Raw genomic sequence first — 27,261 nt, forward strand, 5'->3', positions numbered from 1 at the left:
CAATGGCAGAAATATGTGCCACAAATAGCAATTTCAATGGTTCATCACAAATAGCATCTACATAGAACTGGAGGAAATTCAACAGGGGAGTAAACCATGATTTCACATATTTAAGCTTAAAGTTCAGTAGAAAGGAGAAGCTAAATTTATCAACTGTCATTAACACATACCATGCACTGCTACAGAAGTTTCAAAAGACAGAAACATAACATCTAATTAAAGACATTCCAGAAATTGTGGATGGAGATCACTGATTCTACTCATTTTTAGTCAACTTTATCCTTTACTCTTAAGGTATTATTTTCATTATGTGAAATAAACTCTTAAATTCACTTTCAAAAAATTTATCACATGAAACCACAACTAAGAGACATAAAAAGACATGACAGTAAGAAGCAAGTCCCGCTAAGTCTATTGCCCAAACTTCTCCAGCCCCACACATCTGGGTCTGGACGAGGCTCCCGCAGGCTCAGCACTGACAGCAGAACTGAGAGGAGAAATGGAGCAGGAAGGAGCACAGCTCCAACCTTATTTCATCTGAGGCACTGCTGTCGTCAGCACTGGTCCAAAACTCGGCACAGCTCTCCTGCAAGCCAAATTCCAGAAAGCTCCCTGTGGATTTCAGCAGCATCCCTGCGATGTCACTAAGGGAACAAAAATAACAAGAATAAAACTGGGAAGAAAAATCTTCCTAAAACTAAAAGGCTCAGCTACTACTACAATAACTTAAAACTCAACAATGAGAATTTTTCTTCTAATATAAAATAATGATTTTTGTGAAAAAGTAAAAATTTAAATTATAACACATACCTATCTTTGTTTTATTACCCCATTATTTCATCACAAACCATAAAATTTTATAATCTTTTTTGGTTGTTGTTTTTACCAGGGATTGAACCCAGGGGTGCTTAACCACTGAGTCACATCCCCAGCCTTCTTTAGTTTGGCAGGGCCTCACAAAGTTGCTAAGGACCTCGCCAAGTTGCTGAGGCTGGCCTTGAACTTGTGATCCTCCTGCCTCATCCTCTGAAGCCAACAGTGGTGAGCTACCACACCCAGCCTTATGTTATATTCCTAGTGGCGGTGTGATTATTACACAAATGTTATTTCCATCTTAAACAAATGTTACAAAATGTTACGAAATGATACAAAATGTCAAACTAAATGATGGGATACAAAAGCAAAATGAATTACTTCAATGCAACTGTTTTTTGAATTTCCCTCACAACTAGTTGACAAACATGAAATACTCTATATAGCTGATCCTTCTCATTGAACACACCATCTAAACACTAATGTTAAAATGAACACCCAGTAGTCAAAAAAATCTAAATGAATATAATAAAACTTCAACAACTGTCTAATGACCTCGATACTGTTCAAGGAAAGGCGCTTATCACCTAGTAAAAGAAGGCAGGGAGGCACAGGTCTCGTAGTAGATATGGTGGACGGCAAGTGCGAGGGTTGCTGTTAGAGAAGGATCAAACCCAGCTGAACGCAAAGCTGTTTCATGGCCAGAAAGCCCTGCAACCACCTTGCGCAAGTGTCTAATATTAACAGGGAGAAGAGCAGAAAGAGGGGGTCTGTCAGGAGGACAGAAAGGGGAAAGCCAGTTCAGGAAGAACAACAAGCAGGATCACGCATGGAGATGTGTCAAGCAGAGGCATGTTAGTGAAAAGGAAACCGCCCCAGCCAAGAGGAGCAGAGGCTGCTCATGCCACCAAGGGTCAAAGTGAGTCTGGGACAGTAAATGGGGCCATGCTGGGAAGAGCCTTGGATGTCACACTACTTTACTTGATCATTTGTTGGACAAGTAAGTGAGCACCAAAAATCTAAGTAGGAAAGGACCTGATAGACACAAGCTTTTAAAAAGAATATCATACAAGAATATCCAGGGTGGTTTTGCTCAACAGTGACTGAATGCCTATTATTTATTAAGAAGGAGTAAACAAAACAGAAAAACAGCCCTCCAGTGGAGAGAGATAAAAAATAAAATATACAGTATTTCAGATTAATAATCAGTGCTTTGGAGAGAGAAAAAAGCTAAGGAGTCCTTATGGGTAGAAACTTTGATTCAAAATAGGCTGAGAAGGTAACATTTGAACAAAGACCTGAAGGAAGTGGGGAAATGAGTCATGAAAATATCTGGAAGAGCAGTCCATGGAAGGGGACCAGCAACTGCAAAGGGCGGTGGCAGGAGCCAAGCCCAGCCTATGAGAACAGAAGGTAGCTCAGATTGGACATGCAGGAAGCAGAGTCTAGGAGGAGATGAGGGCCAAGGTCCGTCAGTAAGAAGGCAGACTGTGGCCAGCCCCAAAGGCCACTGTCCAGGAATTCTCACTAGACAGGGAGCCACGGGAGTGTTCAGAGATGGCCTGCTGTGCCACGTAACAAGGTCCATCTGATTCTGGTGAGGTGCAGACAGAATAGGGAGGCGATTTAGAGAGTACTGCCCTGACATGTGAACAATGCCAGCTCAAGAAGAGCAGGGGCAGGAGTGTGAGCAGAGGTCTAATTCTGCATGTGTTCTCAGGGCCAGCCAAAAGGACCAGAAGCAGCACATGTTCAAGAAATAAGTGAGGGCGACTGCAGAGCAGAAGCTGTGGCTCCAGTACGGCGGATACAGTGGACTGCAGACCTGGGATCCTGAGATGGGCAGTCCACACAAGGGGCAGCAGGGAGGACAAGGAGCCTCTCAGAATAAGGAGTGGGAGGCAATAGCCAGAGCCTGGACTCAGAGCATCTGAAGGACAAGCAGAAGACAAAGATACAAATGCTGAAAGGAAGAAATGAGGGTGCAGTGAAAATTACATGTTTCTAGTATAACTAGCAGGAACCTATTCAAAATTTTCTTCAACAAAGCTTGATAGACTGGAAACAGCAACTACAAGCAGAAAATACAAAATATAACATAAGTTATAAGCAAAGCACAATTAAAGGAAATAAAGTGGGAGGGGGACGGGGAGGCAGTGATGCTGAAAACAACAAGGAGAGCCTTTTTTAAGAAGGCCGACTATGGGAAAGCCTGCCTGGGGACCACAGCCTGAAGCCCAGGAGCGAGCAGACAAGGGCAAGTTCACTGCTCAGAATAAAACGGGATGTAAGAAGACCTGACAATCCAGGCAGAAAAGTGGATAAAAGATTCTGAGACATCCAGATGGGACAGAGATGAGTGGAGTCCAGATCAGCCAGGAGCTGGAGTCAGAAGCGCATCTGACATGGAAGTTGAGGGGGTAGAGCATGACAGGAAGGAGCGAGAGTGTACGTGACTTATGAAAAGAAGCAGAAGAAATACCAACATATGAGCAATGGGACCGACAGGGTCCAGAGCACAGGAGAGTCCCGATCTCACCTGAGTCAAAGCAAGTCAGACTGGAGTGGCCACTGGCAGAGTCCTCTGAACTGCAGCCTGGGCTCAATAGTGTGGGCCTGACCCAGGAGAAAACACATTCCTACAACAGACCAGTGCTGTGCTCCCTCCTGCAGACCGTCCTGGTTTCTGTCTATATGCTTTCATTAAGTGTAAACCAGTTATGAAGAGATGTGTGATTAGGCTAAATTACCAAAAAACTGTCAGTGGAAATACGTAAGTTCTGACTGTCCCCACCACAACTGAAACACCCAGGTCTATTCTACCCTTGGAGCACTTCCTTCCTTTTATTAAAATGATATAACAAGACAAAAAAAGAGGGTTTACCCTAAAGCAGAATTTCTCAGGTTTTAAATGGATACTTTGGGTGGATAACTGCCTGCTGTGGGGCCCGTCCTGTGCAGTGCAGGATGTCCAACCCGGCTTCTGCCCACCAGGTGCCAGTATTATGTCCTCCAAATGTGACAATCAAAAATGTCTTCATATTGCCAAATGTCCCCAAGGGTCAAAATCGACTCTGGTTAAGCACCACTATTCAAAACTTGGGAGAGGGACAGGTACATTACAGGTATGAATGATTATAATTTTCAAGTAATTGAACATTCAAACGTGTGAAAGAGAAGAGTGAGAAAGGAAAGAAGCCATACTGTGAAGCAGAAAGATTCCTACCAGAAGAGTTTTCCAGCCTGTGCCTCTCCTCCCCGTATGTAATGAGTTATTTCTTTGGTGAAATTCCATTCTTCTTCTAACAGATTTTTTAAACTATGGGATGCTTGAGGTAATTGCTGTAGCATTTGGATCCAGCTTCTCATGTAATCAAAATATACCTTAAAATACAAAAATATAAAAGGAGATATTTGAGAGTAAATTCAGCAATCCACATCTTCACTTCTATTAACATAAAGATACGAATCAGACAGGCATATCAAAAGGGACTGTGGAAAGCATGAGACACAGAGGCAAGGTCTTTGCCACATCAGCTAAGGTCTAGGGTAGATCGTTTTTAAAACTGTATAATTCTTCAGCAACTTCACACATCATCCACATCCCTTTACATGCCTAATAACTAAAAAATTCACAATGTACAGGAAAGTACAATAATAGGGAAAACAGCACTTAGAAATGTTCGTTATGGTATTGGGAATAAATTTATTAAAGTATGTTGTATTCACATACAAATATATGAAACACAAATCCTACTGTTACATATTTTTATAATATAATCAATAAAAAATTTTTTAAAAAGAAAGCGTCATGATGAACAAACGTGACTGTGGTTCCCATAGGAGAGTAGGATCTTTGCTGGTTTCACTGTTCTTTTTAGCTGGGGGCAGGTGTGCACTGAGGTGGACCTACCTGATGCCCAGATTTGTGTGGCCTAACTTCCCAAGGTTCATTAGACAACTTAAGATGTATGGCCAGACTATCAGTTGTCCTGAAGTGGGTCTGTGCTCACCACCACTTGTACTGCGGCAGCCCGCAAGGCCTCAGCCCTCCTTTGACTTAGCTGCTGGGTGGGAGAGTTTTACCTACAAGCAGTTTTTCTCAAGACAGGCTCACAGAGGATGTTCTGACCTCAAGAACATACCCGAATCACACACTCTCTCCCTCAGGACACCTTCTGACACTGAGTGGGACATTGCCATGAGGCCTGATGCCCAGATGCCACGTTGCTCTCGACTGCCGAAGGTGACTTGCCTTAGGAGTTCCCAGGATTCTTTCTCTACTTTCAAGTTCAGTTTTTTCACAGACTACAATGTAACAGTTCACTCTCTTTTTGTTTCTCCTCAGAACCAGTGATAGCTTTCAGTCTGTGGATTGCAAATCTTTCCTTCATCTCAAAACAGCACTCCTCTGCTGCATTTCTGAAGGCTCGGGTCCCCTACCATCCAGCGGTGCAGTAGTGCTCTGCAGGCCTGGGGCCACTCAACCAGAGCCGTGTGTGACCCACCACCTTCCCAGACGAAGCGAGTTTCCCACACTCGGGTGCTCCCTCACCTCCTGGATCTCCCCTCACACCCAAGGGCTAAAAGAGCTGGCACCTCCACGCTTCCTCACTGCTACTTTCAACCCACTACTCTTCCACCTTCTCACTTAAAAAGCTCAACAAAAGAAAGACTCTGCCCCTTGAAGGTTTAGATTCCAGCTGTACCATCAATTCCGTCTTCACCTGTCATCACCGACTTCCAATCTGTCCGCTTCAGACCTGTCTGTCAGCTCTGGCCTGACCTTCCTAGTCCTCACCCTGATCACGCTCAGCACCATGCTGTGACTTGGACTCTGCTTCAGTTCAGCCCCCTGGCTTCCTCCTCCTCCAACAGGGCCTCCCGTGTCTCACACCAGAACTGCCCAACCTCCCAGCACCAAGTCAACACTCTGAGGCCCTGCCTCCTCCCCGCCTTCAGTTCATTTGTTCACTCACTAACACAACTTCCTGCCAAGCTCACTAGCCACCAGAGTCCACAGAGCCCGGTCCTTCTCCAATCACAAACCCCTTCCTGGGTCCACTCTCCTTGTCAGCTGCTCCCACAGGCTCACCCCTCAACACCACCCGTCAGTATGCTGAAGTCCCATCACGCTTTTCATCTCATTGCTTGTTAAGACCCCACTGCCAGCCAAAGCAAGCTGGGCCATTCCCTGTGTCCACACTTAGAAGCTGAGAGCCACCAGGAAGCCACCTGTCAGGAAGTCTCACTGTTCTGCTCAATCACAATCGCCCACCATACGACATCCAGCATTCCTGGACATTGTATTGATTTCACTACTCATTTTTCTTCTCTGTACAACCATCATTTAAAACTCCTCCGTTTCCTCAACCCATTAATACTGTCGCCCCCATTCTTAGCAGAGAAGCTCATCTCTCTTGAAAAAAGAACAGGGGGTTGGGGTTGAGGCTCAGTGGCAGAGCACTTGCCTGGCTATAGGAGGCACTGGGTTTGATCCTCAGCACCACATACACATAAATAAATAAAAATAACAGTGCATCAACAACTAAAAAAATAATTTAAAAAGCCAGAAGTCATTAGACATAAAATCTCTCAGCCTCCTGACACCAAAAATGCAAATGTGCACATATACTCCCCGCCTTCTTTACAATGAGCTGCTGTTCCCCCCTCATTTAAAAATCTGCATCATGACACCCATCTCTTCCTGAAATCAGCACAATTTCCTAGCACAGACTTTCCCTCTGCACACGTGGGTACGTGCACACACATGCATAAATGTTCATCTCTCCCCTTATCAGAGTCAATCCCAAAGGCTGTCAATGCTCACAGGCCAACTTAAGAAGCAAGCTCTTACTGGATCCAGTCTTCACAATTCACCTGGCCATACCATCTGGCCCCAGCAGTCACTCTCGGTGACCCACCCAATGTCCCTCCAATTTCACACTTTAAAATTGAATTCTTACACTTCTTTCTCGATACACGTTATGCACTCTAACCCAAGCACTCCCACATGCAGTGCTCGGGGCCACCTGGCGCTGGATCCTACAGCTGCCCCAGCCTCCAACCCTCTCATCACTGCAGCCAGAGGCCTCTCTTCACTGTTTTCCTTGGGAACCTTCGTTCCTGCCACACCCCTTCCCAACACAGAGAGCTGGCATCTGCTGCCTCCTGTGGGAAAAGTGTTTATTTCAGTCTCTTTTTCATTTCTTCTGTTAGACAGTTAGGAGGCCAAAAAACAATCTAACAAATATCACCTAGAACAACAAATATTAATATTTGGTCATATTGTTTCAGAAATTTTTTTCTGTAAGAAGATACCAGAAAGTTAATTCTCCTTTCTCTCTCTTCATTTCTCTATCCTTCTTCCCCAGAGGCAATAAATATCATGTATTTAGTATGTTTCTTTCCAAGTCTGTATACTTTATAAAACAATCTGTCATTACACAGATGACAACATATATTATACCTTTGGGTATTTAAAAAATTTTTTTACATAAATTGGGTTATACTAGATGTATCAACCTTCAGATAAATCCCAGTGTCCCTTTCTCAAGAGAATCCTTCCTTTACCTCCACACAATCTCAAATCGTACCCTCAGGGTCCACAAAAAACCTGTGTCTCTCCTTTGTAGTATTTTTCACAGCTGGAATTTTTCACGCATGATTAGATAATAACCAATCTACCCATCACTCCAAAATCTAAGTCTGCACTCATCACTGAATCCTCAGTTCTCTACAAGACACCCAGCACACAACAGACATCCAATAATTACGGTGCAGAATGAAAAACTTTTCCCTGCTCCTTAGTTCTTTATCCTTCTGCAGAAACCCTGTGTACACATGGGCTAAGGAATGTATCTTCGGCATCTACACTTCCTGTTCCTCTTTCACATTTTCCTTTAGACTTCTCTTTACGTGGTGTCATGGTTTGGCTGTGAGGTGTTCCCCAAAAGCTCACGTGTGAGACAATGCAAGAAGGTTCAGAGGAGAAATGGTTGGGTTTTGAGAGGCTTATCCCAAGCAGTGAACTAACCCCTTGAGAGGATTCACTGAGTAGCAAACGAAGCGGTAGGGTGAGGCAGGAGGAGGCGGGACTTGAGGCGTGGCTTGGGGGTACGTTTGTATCTGGACAGTGGAGACCTCTCTCTCTGCTTCCTGATCACCATGTGAGCCACTTCCCTCTGCCACACTCTTCTGCAGCGATGTTCAGCCTCACCTTGGGCTCTGAGGAATGGGGCCTGCTGTCTGTGGACTAAGACCTCTAATCCATGAGCCCCCAAATAAATTTTTCCTCCTTTAACATTGTTCTGGTCAGATCTTTTAGTCACAGTGGGAAAAAAAGTTGAGTAAAACTCGTGGTTTCCTTAGGTCAAGCACAGGTCCTTCCACCGTCCGTTCCCTGCCTTGGTTACTTCTGAGCTAGGGGCCTGGCACTGAGCTGAGGCAACTCAGCTTCAGTTAGGTCTGTGGCCTCAAACCCTCACCAAGTCGTCTCCTTGGACCACAGACACGCAGTAAGTGCCTCAGTGTCTGGGCAGAGAGGACGCTGTCACACACCGTAACAACCCTGAGTCGTGGACTTTCTTCATAGTAACTTGCTGATCCCTGCCCCCGCACTTCAGCAGCGCTCCCATGGGCAGCTGTTCTGGGCTGGCAAGTTCAGTGGGAACACTGAGCATTTCACCGCTGCAGCCTGTGTCATGTACAGATCTTTAGTCAACATTAGAGCTCCACAGGGACACCTCGGCTCTAGACTCTCCAGGTCTAAGGTGGGAAGTATCAGAGCCTGCATCTGCTCTGGTTTAGTCTACATTTCAAGGCAAATAATCCCATCAATCTTTTTAATTTGTGGGATGGTGGTAAAGGAATGGGTACTGTTGCAAATTTTCTCCTTTTCTGAATATGGAATTTTTTTTTCTTCTCTTTTTGGTGGGTTTCAAGAGAAGGGTACCGGGTAATTAAGAGCTGATTGCCTACCCAAGAGCTATTCTCTCCTTCCTTCCTAACAGAGACAATGATTTTTGTTTAGGTTCCCCAAGTCTTCTAAACATTCCCCTGATTTTTCTAGCACACTACAGGGCACAATTTTAAAACCACTGGTAATTTCCAGTTTTTTCATCTATGACAGTACACATACTGACTCATGCAAATCATGGACAGCAAATCGAAGACTAAACAGTTGCTCCTCACCTGGCCCTATCCCACGCCCATCACAGGGCACAGGTGCCTCTAGAAGCCATCAGAAACAGCTCAAGAAGCAAGGAACTTTTTTTTTTTTTTCAAAAAGTTTCATTTGATTGTCCATGGAAAGCAACAACAAACAATTATGTGTTGCTTTTTACCACAACTTTTCAATAATAAAAATTTTTCTGATGTAGGAAGTAGACATTACATCAAAATACAGCCATTTGACACACACTGATCTTTCATGTATTCTAGCCAATTAGAAAATAATCTCAATTACATCATAATTACTTCTCATAAATACCAGATTATTTTAAATTCCATTCCTTGGCACCTCCTTCATTTTCTACTCGTATTAAGGTTGAAAAGCTGTTTGACACGTGAATTCCAAGCCTCCACTGACAGTACGAGGCCACGCCACAGCCTCGCCACTGAGAGAAGGAGCAACATGCTGGGTGAGCTCTTGCTGCTGAGGCAAGGCTTGCACTGGTTGGCAAGGGACTCTGGCTTTTTTCTTCCAACGCAGAAAACAGGGGTGGTTCCTGGAGGTGCTGTCGCCAGCCAGAACAGGACACAGTGGAACCAGAAGAGTGAGAGACCCTCCAAAACGACGCCCACCAAGCAGCACTTTTCTCATGATTTCACCACCCTGCCAGGATGCAGGCTCGCCCATGGTCTTGCCCTAGAGACTCCAACACACACATGCACATCAACATTCCACCGCACACTACGGAAGACAGAAGCATGTCAAGCTACAACCCTGGGTCAGGAAGCTCCCAGTCCAATCAGGGAACCCTGAGAAGAGACTGTGTTTACGCTAGGTTACAATACAGTTCTCACAGTAACTGTGAAGAGAGTTCAAAGAAGGTACAGAAAGGAGGCTAGAAAGGTTAAAATTATCAGATAAGTTTTCTGGAGAAAAATAAACTCTGAAAGTAAGTCTGAAGTAGCTTTAGTTAAGGAGGAAGGATGGGGAGAAAGAAAAACAGTTCTATGAGAAAATAATAATATAAACAATGGTCCAAATATCAGAAACACAGGGCAAGTATGATTCGTGTGAGAAGACTGGGCCCCAGGGTAAAACAGGTCCACTCTTGCTCCAACAAGTCGTTTACAAATCCTCAATGTGCCACTTCCTTGAGAAACTCTCCTCTCATCTTTGAGCCTTAGGATCCTTGTGGTAAGCTCCCTTTAGACATCCCCAGAGAAGTTCGAGGGTTCATCTCAGCATACTTGTACCCCAGAGCTATGGACATGTGGGGGCGGAAGTGTGCACCCTGGACAGTCCTCACCAGATCCCTTTCTTGCTCTTCTGTACTACTTCCATAGCTATGAGAGGTCCCTAGCCCCTGTACCAGGAATTACCAAAAGTTCTGCTAACAGGTGGCTGAATAAAAAGAAGACCAGACTATGATTTTCTTTGTGGACCGTGATGAACTGCCCTAGAGTTAGATAATGACCAAGTTGACAATTCTTGCCAAAAATGCCAATTTAGAAACCACTGAGGATTAAGAAAGAAAGAAAGAGAGAGAGAGAGAGAGAGAGAGAGAGAGAGAGAGAGAGAGAGAGAGAAAGAAAGAAAGAAAGAAAGAAAGAGGGAAGGAGGAGGGAGGGAGGGAGGGAAAGGAAAGGTAAGGAAGAAAAGGAAAAAAAAGAAAAGAAAAAGAAAAAGAAAGTGAGCTTAAGAAAAAAATAAATGTAATGTGCAACCAGGTCAACCAACTGCAGTGCACTCACCTGGTCCATGTACCCAAGAAAGGCCTCCCTCTTCCTTACCATCAACATCTTATGCAGATCCTCTTCGAAGGCATCAATGTTGCAGTCGGCCTTCTCCAAGTCATTTAGAACCTCCTGCAGCATGAACTGGTAGTACTGCTTCATCAAAAGGCCACCTTTGAGGACCTCTTTACACTCCCTCACCAGCTGCAAAAGAACAGACAAGCTCTACTGTCCACACCGCTTGACCAAGAGACTCAGAAAGGGGGAACCTTGCCTCTGAAAAATCAGAAAGAGTTCCCATGTTCTTCAAAGTTTATTTTTCATGAATATTGTAGTAATCTCAATTTAGTAAGAACAAAATAATGAAAATACAGAAATTTTAATATTACAGCCAAGAACTGTATTTTAATATTACACCAAGATTCTGGTGCACACCTGTAAACCCAGTTACTCAGGAAGCTGAGGCAGAGGATTACAAATTCAAGACCAGCCTGGACAACTTGGCAAGACCCTGCCTCGAAATAAAAAAAAAGCAGGGTGGGCTACAGATTAGCTCAGTGGTAGAGTGCCCTGGGTTCAATCCCTAGTACCATTAAAAGAAAAAGAATTATAGCATAGATACACAGAAAATAACATATAGGCAACAACCTGCTTTGCTAAAAGTGCTTACACAGACACACACACAAATATTTAGTCCTGTAAGTAAATTTATATTGAAAGTAAATTCTATAAAGTAAGATCAATTTTTTCTACTAATTTGCATTATTGTAAGAGAGAAAAGAGAAAAATCTTCTGAGGAAACTGGTAAATTTTAACTAAAAACATAATAAAGATTCAAACATACCTACATACAGCAGAGCAAAAAAATTGTTCAAAAACTTTAGTAGAGTTTACCTAATGTGATGTATGATTTTGTTTACCTTCAAAAAAAGTCTAATATTTGCAAAAGCAAGCAAACAAACCCTAAGCTAATCTGATAGAATTAGATGGAAGTCAAGGAAAACAAAATTAAAAGACAGGGAAATTTGCAATATATAGGTCTGGGAGGTCAGGTTATAAGGAGGGAAAAAGGCTAAAATGAGATGACCTCGAAAGTCCCTCACATGGATAATTTTTAGATGGAGTCCTTAAAGGTTTTTAAAAGAATTATCTACAACGAGAGCGCTACGGCTGTAGTTAAGTCTACTAAAAAGTGTTCTGTTCAGATTATTTAGATATAAATTTCTGTATTAAAAGTGTCATGTAGGTGCAATAACTGATCTCTGAATGCATTTGACCAAAAATTTCTATTCTCTTTGTTCCCTAGCAATACTACATTATAAAGTGTTTTGACAAAAATTACTATTTTATTCTCACAAGAACCCACCAGCAAAAAGTCAGCTCTACCTTGCTTTACCAGGGTGTTGCTGGTGTGCTTTGCAAGGAAGGGAGTTCAGTACTTTACTAGAAGGTCCTCAACCGCAATACTGAGGAGAGGCGGGAAGCAGGGCCAAAGTGGACATCAAGATAGCAGCAGAGACGGGCTGGTGGAAGGAGCAGAGCTAAGGTGGAGACAGCTCTGGCGGGTGCCAGGTACAAACTCAAGTGCCCATTGGCTCCACTCTTCTACAACAAGCTAAAGACACCTCCCACACACACATCCTGTTCTGAACCTTCTGTACAACCTGATTCACCCTTCCCTCCATCTGTACTGCTCAGTCCTATCATCCTGGCTCTTAAATTCCCAGGGGATGGATGTGGCAGACTACAAAAAACACACAAATCTATCTTTCTTTTCTTGTGGATAAAATCCTTAATTTTTTGCTTTAGATAGTGAATATCCATATGTTAACATCACAAAACATGAATGCGCGCACTCTTCATCAGTCACTGCTTGGTAAAACTGCATCCAGCATCCCTCAGCCTTCTCTGCAGCACCAAAGCCCACGAGAGCCCAGATGGGAAACCAAAAGTTGTCCTCCCTGTTTAAACCACACGTGAACTGCTTAAGCAAGCAAGGAATCCAAATACCTCTCCTTTGCATATACTTTCTCTAAATAGAACAAAAAATAAACTTAAAGAATTTAAACTCTTAAGAATGAATCTGTTGCTGGGTGCGGTGGCACATGCCTGTAATTCCAGCGGTTCAGGAGGCTACAGCAGGAGGATCGAAAATTCAAAGCCAGCCTCAGCAAAAGCAAGGTGCTAAGCAAGTCAGTGAGAATCTGTCTCTAAATAAAATACAAAATAGGGCTGGGGATGTGGCTCAGTGGCCAAGTGCCCTCAATTAAGTTCAATCCCTGGTACCTCTCCCCCACACAAAAAAAATGAATCTATTTGCAGTCCTCAGTGCTTAATATTTGCAGTACTCAATGCTTTTAGAACAAGAAACTGGGTGGTAGAAAGGCTGAACCACAGTCTGATTGAGAATCAGGATCTTTCTTAAAGGTAAAGAACATTTTAAAATTGCCCTAAAAAACACACTTAAAAAAACGAACATGCATTCCCTATTCCCTATTTGTAACAATTAGGAGAGAAAAATCCTCGCCATGAAAAGGCTAAGCCTGTAGACTAATGTTAGTGCTGAAAATTTAAACAGCCTTTGAAGCAGACCTGCTTGATACTCAGGAGAGATGGCTCTCCAGCGGGTCTCTGTTCCAGTCGCAGCTTCAGACACTCATGAATGACGTTCAGCAGGACTCGGCAAAGTACTAAAAAGGCAGGTTCGAAGGAGGGCAAGTCCATAGCCTTCAGCTCTTCCCAGGACACAGCACTGTGTTTCTGCTCCGAGGAAGGTGGTGTCCTTGATAGTTGCACGTAATCTGAACCCCACATGGGATCTGGAAATTCAGAAAACTAACAAAAATTCAAGACAGAGATTAAAAGAACACACAGGACAGTGTCCTAAGCTTGTGGTTATAACCTGCTATTCTCTATAATTTTCTGACAAATCTACAAAGTTCTAACTTTAAACAGAAAGAAATCTTTAATAATTCAACACAGACCCCAAAAGTTCCAAAAATGTTACATGACAATAATAATTAAAAGCAAATAGTAATACTTTTATCAAAGTGGTAGTAAGACAAAGCTTCGGAACATGTTTGTAAGTTTACATACAGGATGATTCACATGTATCTCTTGATGGGGAACCAAAGAATTATTAAAATTTGAGAAAAGATTAAAGTCAGAAGAGTTCATCCTAAATAGCCATTTAAGTGAACACAAAAACAAGTGAGTTCAACCCATTCTTCTGTCTATTTTTCATTTAAAATTCCCAATGACATTAAATGCCTGAAAGGAAAACTCTGTTCCTTATTATATAGGTATTTAATCTCGAGTAATATATAACCTGACATCAAACAAACAAGATGTCAGCATATAACCATTAACATAGCAACCTAGGGAATACACTGGAGTATTTTCTTTTTTTTTTTAATATTTATTTTCTAGTTTTTGGCGGACACAACATCTCTGTATGTGGTGCTGAGGATCGCACCCGGGCCACACTCATACCAGGCGAGCGTGCTACTGCTTGAGCCACAACCCCAGCCCCACTTGAGTATTTTCAACTAGCAATCTACATCAGCACTGAAAAGAAGATTAATTTATTCTTTTATGTTCAACACATATACCTGCATTTAAATTAATGCATACTATACTTGGGTTTCCCTAAAAGAGCAATTTCTAAAGTAGTCCCATAATTTTTAAAATGATGACTGTGATAAATGTGGTCAGGGTTGGGCATGAAAGGCCTTTTTTCCCACTAGTATCGTGACTTCAGAAAAAGGTGTTTATTTAAAGCTCTATAAAATTCAAGCATACTTTCTATGATAACTTTCTGCTGACTCATTTGCTACATCTTTTAGTATGTTCTATATCCCCAGCCCACTGACCCATTTACTGAGCAAGGCAACAGACCCTCCTTCTCCAGGCAGCACTGCCAGACACCCAACAGGCAGGTCTATACCACAGTAAGGCAGCGCAGACCTGCTGCTAGCATTTGGTTGATACAGAGCAGGTACCCCCCACACACCATAACTGTAATAGATGGGGCGTTCTCTAGGGACCCCCTCCCATCTTGTCAGTAAGATTTTACAGTGTCAACAGGATTTGACAGGAGTTCTACAGAGGGCTCAATGTGGTTTGAAGTTTCTTCTTTTTTGTAAATGCCAGGTGTGATGGGCGAACTCTGTCACAAGCTTGTTGCTATGCAAAAAGTCACTATCTCTTGTTTTCTTGGTAAAAACCTGTGAAACCTCTGACCTGAAACATGAGACTGAGAGTAACTGGTATGTACCCACCCACTGTCATTGTCAAGTAACCAAACCATTAAGTACAAATCTAAAAGAATTTCTAAACTTGCAGTCCACAGATTTTTTTAGACATTGGCCCCTCCAGACCTTTGCAACTTACATAAACCTGCTTCCTGAAAATTCCTCAGGTGTTAGGTCTCATGTGTCCTACATCATAGTAAGTTAGCACCAGTCCAGATGTGGGAAACAGTCAGAACTGAGCACTGACGAGGAAACAGAAGCTTCCTTAAGAGAAGATCAGGGTGAAGAATCAGACACGGTAGCTGACTTCAAATGTTGCTGATTTAATGTATGAAACAAAAAGGCACCATAAAAATAGTGTAATGGAACAACTAACTACTTGAAAGCCCACTGGAGAAAATAAATCAAGGGTTCTGAAATAAGTTAATAAAAACAGCGAGAATAAAATGAATACTACCAAAAATGGAATAAATAATTTAGAAATCAACTGAAGCAATTATCACTGTAACTCAGAGCCAAAGGAAAAAAAAAACAGAAATTTAAAGTTAAATATAAGAGGCATTAAGTGAGACCCAGAAGCTCTACCATAAGAACAGGAGTTCCATGAAGAGCAGAAGGAAAAGATGGAGGAGCTGGGGCACAGTCACGAGGGGGTGGGGGGTGGGGGGAGCAGCAGCAGGTTCAGGACCATCTCTACAGCCACCTCCTCTTGGAACAGTGAAGAGTGTGACATCCAGTTCCTTTACCTCTCCAAAGCACTGCATGAGGAAGTACGGCAGTCTAGTCTAATGAAAAATGGACTGGAAGGAGATCTCAAGAGGAGAAGAAAACTACCAAGGAAGTGACAAGCTGTGATCCAGCAACACCTGTCCAGGCAGGTACAGCTACATGACAATGATCTGGTTATGAACCTAATTCAAGTTGGAGAACACATTATGCTTCTTTGATAAAGCAATACTACAAGAGAAAAAACTTGAATCTTATGTTTCAAATTATTTCAAGAAACCCACAGGGTGGAGAAGGGGCAGTGTGGGCAGCAATGTACTTCACTCCAGTGAGGACTACCACCCCCACCTGCCCAGCACACCAGGAAGACTCGATAATGGAAGGATAATAAGAAGAATGCAATGTAACTCCTCCAGATCCCAAGGTCATTTAATATGTATTTGACAAATCCATTATGAAGTTTATTTGGTAGAAAGTGATGTACAAAACAAACAGCTCAAAAATTTCTGAAAAGAAAAGGTGAATAAGGAGAACTGCCCTACAAGAGGCCAAACCTGACTAATATACCTACTTTATCTAAAATAAAAAGGACTGGCCCAATCATAAACAGATCAACAGAAGGGAGAAAAACAGGCAGCAATCTATCTGAGCTGCTGAAGATAAGCAGCTCATTAAGAATTTGGAAAATAATCAGTCATCTAATGAATGGAACGGACGATTAAAGGAAAAGCAATTACGTGCTTACTCATGCGGTATACTACATCCCATACTATCACAAGGACTCATTTTAAAAATTATACAGCTACTTTAGAAATTCCTATCTATTACAGGAAACCAAAGTACATGTTAATTTAAATACAAAAAGTATGTGTCAACTATATACAATTTTATAGATTCCAAACGTATTAAAATCTAAACATCAAGCAATACCCTAGCTTAGTCCAAATGAAATTGTCATATTAGTCAGCTGAAGAGGATCAAATATTGGCAATTTTGTACAAACTAATAAAAGGAATTCTGGGAAGACATTTCTTTTATGCCCCCATAAAAATATATGTATCAACTAGGACAGCAAAATCAAAACTATAAGACACTCACTTGAAATTATAACAAAAAAAAAAAACCAAATGAGAAAAAAAGACAAAATCCTTGAAAACACATAATTTAAGAGCACACTATGAAGAGTTTATTGAAAGAAAAAAACAATTCTTTAGCTACTCAATAAACAAGCAAACCAACGTTTTAATAAATAGGAAAAAAACTCACATTGTCAGAATTTTCAATCTCAATGCTTCATGCCAAAAGCAAATAAATACAAATTTATTAAAGGAAAGAAAATATGAGCCAAAGACTTTCAAGTATCAATTTGCTAAGTGTCAAGGAATATCCAAGAACTTAGAAAATAATTTTCCCTTGAATCCTTCACTAGAAGTCAACTAGTGGACAAGTGTCGTACATCTAAAGCAACTCAAGACAGCATATAAGAAATATGAGTCTTAAAATATAAAACCTGTATTTTCAATGTCTGTGTGTGTGTGTGTGTGTGTAAAAAGACACAACCCTGTAGAACAAGGACTAAATTAACTCAATGATCACTGTAGAAGAGAAATTACTGAAAATAAATAGCAACTTTGCATTCTGACAACATAACCATAACTTGCAAATCTTGGGGTGACAGACAAAATACCTTAGCATTTTACTGAAAATAAAAGAAAGTCACTTTAAATGAGAACCAGAAAATAAAACAATATGTCCAAAATTGGGACCCAAAATCGGAGTGGTATTATATACACAAGGGTATTATGTAAAGATATGTAAGGGTATGCAGAAATATACCATTATAAATATACTCTTAATGTAGTACACATAAATATATACACAGGGGGGAAAATCTAACTTTAACACTAAAAATAAATAAAATGGCATACCCCAAAAAGTTTACATTAAAAAAAAAAGATAAAACAATTTTTTTTAAAGATTAACTATTAGAGGAGCTAGGCTTCTCTGAAAATACATTATTTTCCATATTTAAGAAAAAAATAGGAATACACATAAAAGATCGTCACAGAATAGTAAGAGATATGACTATATGAAAATTGTAAATTTCTCTATAGTTGCTATAGTTTGGATCCATGTCTACCAAAGGTCCCCAGGATGGTGCTTTGGGGAGGTGCTATGAACCTTTAGGATGAGGGGCCATGTGGGAGGTCCTTGGGTCACTGGTGCATGGTCCCAAAGGGTACTGTTGGACCCAGGCCCCTTTTTCTCCTTTGCTTCCTAGTCACGAAGTAAGCAGTCTTGCTCTGCCACACACTCCTCACCATTCCCATGTGGCACCCAGAAGAAGCTCAAAGCAATAAGTCCACTCAATCTTGGAGGCAAACTCCAAAACTGTGAGCCAAAATAAAATTTTTCTCTTTATAAATTAATTATCCCAGGTATTTTGTTATAGTGATGTGCTGAGGGCCATTACCAAGTAGGAATGACGCATCGAAATTTCCTTGCCAAGCGTACCCCATGCTGCTTAGAGGACATTTGATGGAACATTGCATGCATGCTTTAATAAGGTGACCTTGCTCAAGGACCAAGGCGGATTCGGGTTTAGAGCTGATCAGGTTTGAGGAAGTAACCGGCTCCTTGAGTTTAAGGCGTTGCCAGTTTAAGATAATGGGTTTTAGGGAAGTTGGCGGTTGAAGATTATTTCTGGGATTAGGGTGTTCCTGCTGCTTGTTCCTGTTGAGTTCTCGTGAGATTAAAATGGGATTTGGAGAGAGCCTCGTGGAGTAGGTGGTCGGTGCGGGAGACAGCAGAACGCGTTTGCCCCTGGACCTGTGTGGAGGTGGTGTGAGAGCTGGAATAAAGAATTGCTGTTTGAACCTACAAAGCTGTGAGTGCCTCGTGATTCTGGTGCCAAGCCGAGACATTGGCCTTGGCAGTGATGGAAAGCTGGTTAACATAATAGTGAAAGTATCATAAGCTAAAAGACAAATCATAAAAAAAAATTTATAGCCACCACAGAAAAATAAATAATATCCATAAAGTTTCAACAGCTCAATAATAGACAACCCAATAAAAAATGAGCAAAATAAACATGAAAATTCAGAGGATATCTACTGCATTCAATAAACATGAAAAACACTCTCAAATGTCACCACAAATGAAAGGAATTAAAGACTAAAATGAAATTACATTTTTTTGGTTGATGATGGTACAAATGTGAGGAGGAATGGGATTTCTCCTAAACTCTGCAGGAAAGTATAAATGAGTGGTCTTATTAAAGAGCTGGCAGTACCTATCAAAGGTGTAAGTGTTCATACCCTATGACAGTAATTCAATTTCAACCATTCTTATAAAAACAACAGAAAAAGTTCATAAAGGGGTGGGTACAATAATGTTTGTGACTACATTATTTATAAAAACAAACAAATTCCATCAAGAGTTAAATGATTAAATAATCTCAATGGTTAAATAAGCTACAGCATGTTGTTACAATGAACACCATGCAGTTATTAGATGGAATTAGCTTTGCAGAGAACATGTAGAACACTACAAGTTGTAGTAGAGTATGTACAGCATTGTCACATTTGTTTCAGAAAATGTCATGCATTACGTAACCCAGATCCATGTTTACTGAAGCAGAGAAAAGTCTAAAAGATACAGCAGGACAGGCAGGAACTTTGTTTCTTTATATATTCCAATAAGTAAAAGGAAAGCAAATTGTCTTCAAAAATATAAAGGATTACATTTTTTTTTTTAAGTCTTTGTTACCCCTCCAATGTGATTCTATCACAACCTGTAATTCCTCCAGGGGCCAGACCAGCAAGGCACAGGGGTGTGCTAGGGTGGCTGTTCATGCTGGGGTAACCTGGAACACTCATATGGCTGTCAACTCCAGCTAGTAGGTACCAGCTAGGAATGTGGCCCAGTGTTGCCAAGCTTCTCAGAGATTCCAGGAGTACCAAAAAACCCAGATTTTTATGTGAAATCTTCCCATTTTCAAATACTAGCTAGTCACTAAATAATATATAGAGATGGATGAATCAACAGACATACACATTTCCCTCTTAACTTTCTGAAAATACCTGTGGGAAAGTCTCAGGCTGGAAGACAGCACGCTGTTGAGAACATGAGTGGCTTTACCGAAGCGCTCTGGCTTCGCCTCCTGGCTGTGCACTTCCTGGCTGTGCCACCTTGACCAAGTTAGCTGACCCTCCTCCTTGCCTGAGGGACACGGAAGTGTCCAATTAATGCTAGGCACCAGCTGTCATCTCCACATCACTGCTGCTGTGTAGTTACCACGGGATCCAGTTCTCCACAGAAACCTGACGGCTTCTGTCCTGCCTCTGATCTCAGTTCTGATTCCACTGGCTCACAGCTGCCAGAACAACGCTGCACAACCTCCCGCCATCCCTCATATAAGTCTGTTTAAGAAAGCAAAAAACCTCTAAGCAAATGAGCAAGTATGTGCTTGCTAGTCTGTCACTCAATCAAAAGTTCAGATAATAATTGGCACAATAAAAAGTTAACTACAGTAACTGCATAATAAGCAGGGATCCTAACACAGCGGGTGAGGGAGTGCTGCAGCCTCACAAATGTTTCCAGCGGCTAACTCAGATGGCACTGGTGCTGCCCTGCCTACATGTGGGGTACGCACATAGGTTAAAAATGCCAATCTCAGGTCCTATGCGGGAAGACTCAGACTTGTCCCACATCCAAGGGCAGAGGTACATGCATTTTTAAAGCTCCCTGGGTAATGATGATATGCAGCCAGGTTTAAAGCATGGAATTCCAGAATCCTGGGTATGGTTCCCTCTAGCAATCCACAGCATGGTGATTGGGAAAAGTTATCTCCTGTCCCTAAACCAGTTTCCTTATTTGTAAAGTGCAGAAATGATACCACTTCCTAGAGCTGCTGTGTCTGGCACATGGTAAGTCTCAGTAAATGGTAGCTGTTGTCCTATTTCCTAGTTTCTACATGCTTGATTCACTCCAAATATGAAAGTCAGCCTCTTCAGGGTTCTTATGCTTACTGAAGAAAATTAGCATAATTACTGTTTGACTCCAAAGACAAACAGTATTTCATTGGCCATTAGAATTATAATACTTATATAATCAGTTCTAAGTCAAAAGAAAGCAACTAAGAAAGTAATCAAACACCTTCCCAGTATCTGGAGTATTATGTGTGTTAATACACAAAGTCGGACAGTTACAATATTTTGTACATCACAATAAAATATAAATACTCATTTTATCTTTTCCTCTTCTGAAAAATGTTTCATGAGGAAAACAAAATCTAAGCATTAAAAAACCACATCACAACCTGTAACTTAAGTATTTGATGGGAATATTCATTTTAAATTGCACAAAACCCATGGAATTTTACAAAAGTGCAAATTTTAAAACGTCAACCAGAACGCTGAGGATGCTAAGATGGCATGCAGACTGAGATAAAAAGTCACCACACTACAGGTGTGTGATATAATGTCACTGAGGAGTGGGAGGGGGAAAGCAGGCTGACTATCCACCAAAAAGCTAAATGCAGGAGCTAAGCCCAGGAATTGAACCCAAGGGCACTAAACCACTAAGCTACATTCCAAGCCCTTTGTATATTTTATCAGGAGAAAGGGTCTCAACAAGTTGATGAGGCTGGCTTTGAACTTACGAACTTCCTGCCTCTGCCTACTAGCTACTGAGATTACAGGCGTGTGCCACAGTTGTGCCCAGCAAGAAGAATACTTTAACACTGCACTCTAGTGCATAAATTTATTTCTCATAGGGTACGTAGGTTAGCAATTCTGAAACCAGTTAATAGTATGTTTCTGGTTTCTCGGGATACTGTTTTTTTGCCGCCAGGAAACTTGGCAATATTTTATATCAATGTTTTTGTATCAATTTTAACATGTACAAAGCTAAGAAGTCAATAATAATAATAATAATAATAATAATAATAATAATAATAAGAAGAAGAAGAAGAAGAAGAAGAAGCTGAATGAAGAACATTGGAGAACTTTCCTTTCTTGTAAAGCCAAAATTATTCTAAGATTAAAGTTTTTTCAAAAAATACAATGGCAATATTGATATTACACACATAATTTCTTGATTAAATTTTAAGCTAGAATTGAACTGTAAATAATATTACAAAGCCCAGCCTTCACTGCAGTCCCTATGGGAAGCAGACCTGAGATTACCAAATGCTGAGAAGACTTCCCCTGACCTTCAAGGAAGGCCGGGAAATCACAACAGGAGCAGTACCCAAGGAGAAGGCTAGGACTCCACCACAGGGACACCAGCAGGTGTTCCAGGAACTGGCCACAGATAACATCCATCCCCAAGAGCTGCCGTGAACCACACTTTCAATACAGCAAGGTAGAGTACAGCAAGGTGAGAAGGAGCAACAATGAGATTCTGAGAGGCTCTGCATGCCCAGGCAGTAAGAAAGCCAGAAGGCAAATGAGGAATCATAAAAATCATCTCTGGAAAAGGGTTGAAGAAAAGAGCTTTCTCTTATTTTTTTCTGTTACATTATGTTTTTGCTGCCAAGGCAGGGATGGGATGAGGACCGGGTTGGGGGACGACAAAAACTTCAGCTGGTATTATTAGTTTAGTTACATAGATTTAAATAAGTTTTATTTGATAGCCTATAAGAGACTCTTATTTACAACACAATTTCTATAGTTACATATTTTCAAGACCTCAAACAGCTGCCTTACAAGTGAATGTTGGAAACTAATCCCTCAGTCATCAGAGACTGCCTATGTAATCATAAATGTGTCCTGAGGTGGGGTACAGTGGCCAACACTGGCAAACCCTGCAACTTGGGAGGCTAAGGCCCTGAGTAATTGAGTGAGACTGTCTCAAAAATTAAAAAGGGCTGGAAATGCAACTCAGCAATTAAAGGGCCCCTGGGTTCAATGTTCAGTACCCAAAAAAAAGGAAAGAAAAAGAAAAAGAGATGTGTCCTGAGGAAATCAATTAACAAAAGCCAGGGAACTACACCTTCGTAATTTGAACAAACCATGAAGACAATGCATGATATTTCTAGTACTCAAACAAACTGCAAATCAATTTTTTCAATATCACTAGTTACAACTTTTAAAAAGATTTTTGAAATATAATAAAATTTTAGAAGAAAATTATTTCATAAAGCTTACTTACAAAGAATATAAGATCATATGTTATTTGTCAATACTGGTTACAACTAATTATATTAAAAAGAATGAAAATATAAAGACAGATAAGAAAAACCAAATACCACAAATATATTTCTTCTTTATAAAATCTTTCTTCTATATCTACTACAATAATCACAAAAACCATAAATACAAGACAAAATATACGGTATGTATTATGTATGTATGATCTTGGTTAAGTACAATCTTTTAGTCTAGTGTCAGCCACTGTACCCCACCTCAGGACTCTTGGTCAAGATGTTTCTGACAATAATGAACACAATCGTTCTCAAGTCTAACAGATTATATTACATGAAATGTATGCCTTGAAATGTGACACTATTTGGCCAGGTGCAGTAGCACACAACTATAATACCAACTACTCAGGAGGATGTTGAAGGAGGATTACAAGTTTAAGGCCCTATCTCAAAATAAAAATGTAAAAAGGGCTGAGCAGTAGCTCAATGATAGAATACTTGCCTACCATGTGCAGGGCCTTGGGTTCAGTCTCCAGTACCATTCCCCAAAAAAGTATGATTACTTGGCAGAGATAAAAACTAAAATTCATTTTTAAAATTTTATTAAAATTTTAATAGTTATGCATGGAGTTTAATATACTTAATATGTTTATATGATTATATATAAATATAGCCATATATTTATATATGCTAATATTTAATATACTTTATGTATTTATATAATTTAACATATACATGGAGTTTAATTTACTTCATTTAATTCCCAGTGCCCACCTTTTCCCTTCCCTTAGTCCCCTTCCCCTTTTCTAATGGTCTTTTAGTCTTTTTTTTTTTTTTTTTTTGGCAGGGTCAGGGGAGTACCGGGGATTGAACTCAGGTCACTTGGCCACTGAACCACATCCCCAGCTCTATTTTTTATTTTATTTAGAGACAGGGTCTTATTGAGTTGCTTAATGCCTCACTTTTGTTGAGGCTGGCTTTGAACTCTTGATCCTCCTGTCTCAGCCTCCCGAACGGCTGGCGTAACAGGTGTGCACCACCGTGCTCAGCTTCACTCATTTATTTTTTATTGGCACTTTACAGATATACATAAAAGTGGGATTCACTGTGATACACCTATATGCACACACCTAATCTAGTTAAATTCACTCTGTATTTCCTCCCCTTCCCAGTCTATTATAGTTTAGATGTGGTGTCCCCCGGAAAGCTCACACATGAGAGAATGCAAGAAGGTATGGAGGAGAAATGATTAGATCAGAGCCTTAATTTAATCAGTGGACTGATCCCTGGAGGCACCTGGGATGTGGCTAGAGGAGTGGGGTATTGGCGGCGTGGCTATGGGTATATATCTGGTTCACAGAGTCTCTCTCTCTCTCTCTCTCTGCTTCCTGATCATCGTGTGAGCTGCTTCCCTCTGCCACACTCTTCCACCAGGATGCTCTGCCTCACCTCAAGCCCCAAGGGATGGAGCCAGACTTCTATGGACTAAGACCTCTGAAACCATGACCTCTCAAACTTTTCCTCCTCTACGATTGTTCTGATGGGTCTTTTAGGCAAAGCAGGAAAAAGGTAACTAAAATACCTGTCCCTACTCTCTTCCTCTCATTCTCCTTCTGCTCCATTGGTCTTCCCTCTATCCTTATACTATTCCACTCCCCCTCTTTTCCCCCTTACTTTGCTCTAGTTTCTGCATATGAAAAACATTTTGCCTTTGATTTTCTAAGTCTGGCTTATTTCACTTAGCATGATGTTCCTAAAATTTATTTTTAAAATAAGAGTAAAGAAGCCCGTATTAATTGACTGTCAAAGGAAAAAAAATAACAGAACTTCTAAAAATTAAAGAGTTTATATATATGGCTTGCATAGTGTTTTTCCCATGTAAAATATTTTCTGAATCCTCACAACCACCCTGTAAGGTATTCACAGGGGTTGTTATGCACATTTTTCAGAACCCCGAGACCTAGAACCAGAAAGATAATGTCATTCACAAAGTTATGTAGTGAAAGAGAGCTGCCACAAGGAGTGGAGACCAGTTAGTGGACTTTAGAGTTGTAGCTCTCTCCCTGATACACTTGGTAAAACCTGTGAGGGGCCTATGCATGTATTCTCATTCTCTGTTCTCCCACACCCCCCGCCCGCCTCTCTCTCTCTCTCTCTCTCACTCACACACACACACACACACACACACACACATACACACCTCCCCTTATAGAAATTATGTTCCTGAAATGGAAAACAAAAACAAAATTTTATTTTCCCAGTGAGTTCATCATAACTTCATCCTTTGTTAGTTTGGATTAATCTCCAATACAGAAGAATTCCTACTTTAGCTGTTTCTCTTTCACTATGTGACACTTAACAATTTAAAACAACCAAGACTTCTATACTTCATTTTTTGAAAAGCAAACTATCTACAGGTAATTCTAATAGGAGCCTAACTCCCAACTTCATTAGCTTTGAATGTTCTCTTCTTCTCTACCTTGCTTTAAATTTCAGATGATCAAAGAACACAATTTTAATGGGGGTTCAAGCCACATTCCACTCAAGTTCACAAAAAATACCAGGCACTTCTCAGTGTTTTCTTGTTGTAACCCATGTGAAGGATGCACATGACTCCCCTTAGTGGCACTCCTTACGTCCACAAAGCCTGGAGGAGACAGGAAGAGGACTGGGGAGACTGCAGAGCACTTCACAGAAAGCCAACGTTGTGCCCACCCTGCCCTCCCCACAGGCACCACACCTTCTAGGAGAACCAATGAGTCAGAGACGAATCGCACTGCCAGGGTTTCCTGGCTCATGCTACCTCAAAACTGTGCTTCTACAAATCAAACACCAACCTGGTCTTGCCCACATGGGTCTTGATGAAATTAAAACACCCCGCCAAAAATCTAGACCAAAGAAACCAATTCACCACTTGAAACATATAACAAACTCATATTTCCTAGCGAAAGTTTTGCTATTGATTTTGAAACTGGCATTGTAACACAGTTGTAGTATAGTGATTCACAGAACACAAGGAAATAAAACTTATTTATTCTAGGTGTACTCAAAAAAAAAAAATACTGACATTATTCACATTTTAAAAATACTATTAAGAGTACTGATTTATCTTATAAAGATTTTGCTGTATTTATGCAAATGCTTGACCCACGCTCACCCCCCTTATCCTGAAGGTTCATGATCTGGCCATGAGAATCAAAGAAAAGTGTGCAAATTCAGATTCTCTTATGTTTCCCATCTTAGAGAAATGCCTTCCGTTTTATCATTTCTGACTCCAAAGCAAGTCAGATTACATAATAAACTCAATTAAAAAACAAGCATATGCATATGCATGTATGTATGCATGCATGTATGTATGTATGTATAGGGCTAATAAAATTTCAATCACAGACTAACAGGTACAAATGATTTCACTTAATTTCAGTGCTTTTTATTTAAACCAGATGAACATACATACTCAGAAAAAGAGGAAAAAATTGCTTGTACTATTTTGGACTCTTAAGAACAATATCCCCATGCCCTTCAATAGATAAATGGATTTTAAAAATGTGGCAATATACACAATGGAATATTACTCAGCAATAAAAGATAATTAAATCATGGCATTTGCAGGTAAATGGAGTTAGAGAAGTTAGCCAATCCCCCAAAACCGAATGCCAAATGTTTTCTCTGACACAAGGAGGCTGATTTATAGTGGGGGGAGCATGGGAGGAATACATCAACTCTAGATAGGATAGAGGAGTGGGACGGGAAGGGAGGGGACATGGGATTAGAAATGATGGTAGAATGTGATGGACATTATTATCCAAAGTACATGTACGAAGACATGAATTGGTGTGAATATACTTTGTATTGGTGTGAAAAATTGTGCTCTATATGTGTAGTAAGAATTAAAATCCATTTTGCTGTCATATATAAATTTTTAAAAATTAATTTAAAAGTGTACTCTTAAAAAAAACAAAAATAAAAATGTTTTTAATTCAGGAAAGGAAAAAAAAAAAAGAACAAGGGCCATGACATGGCCCTTTCTAGTTTTGCCACACTTAACAGTAAGGAACTCCTAAGGTGCTATGAAAACTTATGTCTACACTGTTTTTAAGCCACTTCCTCTAATGATACACTGATTTCTCAAAAATAGACACATACTAAAACAAATATTTAATAATAATCAAGACTTCCCTTAAATTTCTATCCTCTATAGTAAACACTATAACTTTACCAAATAGTGTACACTTTTTCCTTTGGTCATTTTTACATTTCTCTACAATTCACATCTCTTTAAAATATAGTAACCAAAACTGGAAATGCTACTCAAAAGGGAGTAATCTATTTCAAAGGGTAAAAGGAAAAAGTTGTATCTGTGAATACCACATCCACTTAAAAATACCTGAGTATGACTTTAACTTTTTCTGTAAC

At 40.6% G+C, this 27,261-nt stretch overlaps 1 protein-coding gene across 7 annotated transcripts in view; it reads right to left on the reverse strand.

The window, feature by feature from the left end:
• The window catches only part of Map3k4 (mitogen-activated protein kinase kinase kinase 4), a 101,367-nt gene that overhangs the window by 28,701 nt on the left and 45,405 nt on the right, over positions 1 to 27,261 (reverse strand). For 6 of the 7 annotated variants that reach the window (XM_078018789.1, XM_078018786.1, XM_078018787.1 and 3 more), the window contains exons 4-7: positions 13,312 to 13,554; positions 10,777 to 10,923; positions 4,040 to 4,197; positions 528 to 644 (exon numbers count right to left, since the gene is read on the reverse strand). In XM_078018789.1, coding sequence (XP_077874915.1) covers positions 528 to 644; positions 4,040 to 4,197; positions 10,777 to 10,923; positions 13,312 to 13,554 — 665 coding nt within the window. The remainder of the gene's footprint in view (positions 1 to 527; positions 645 to 4,039; positions 4,198 to 10,776; positions 10,924 to 13,311; positions 13,555 to 27,261) is intronic. The other variant, XM_078018790.1, reaches the window with a different exon arrangement.

This window comes from Ictidomys tridecemlineatus, chromosome 8, assembly GCF_052094955.1.
Source record: "Ictidomys tridecemlineatus isolate mIctTri1 chromosome 8, mIctTri1.hap1, whole genome shotgun sequence".
Lineage (NCBI taxonomy): Eukaryota > Metazoa > Chordata > Mammalia > Rodentia > Sciuridae > Ictidomys > Ictidomys tridecemlineatus.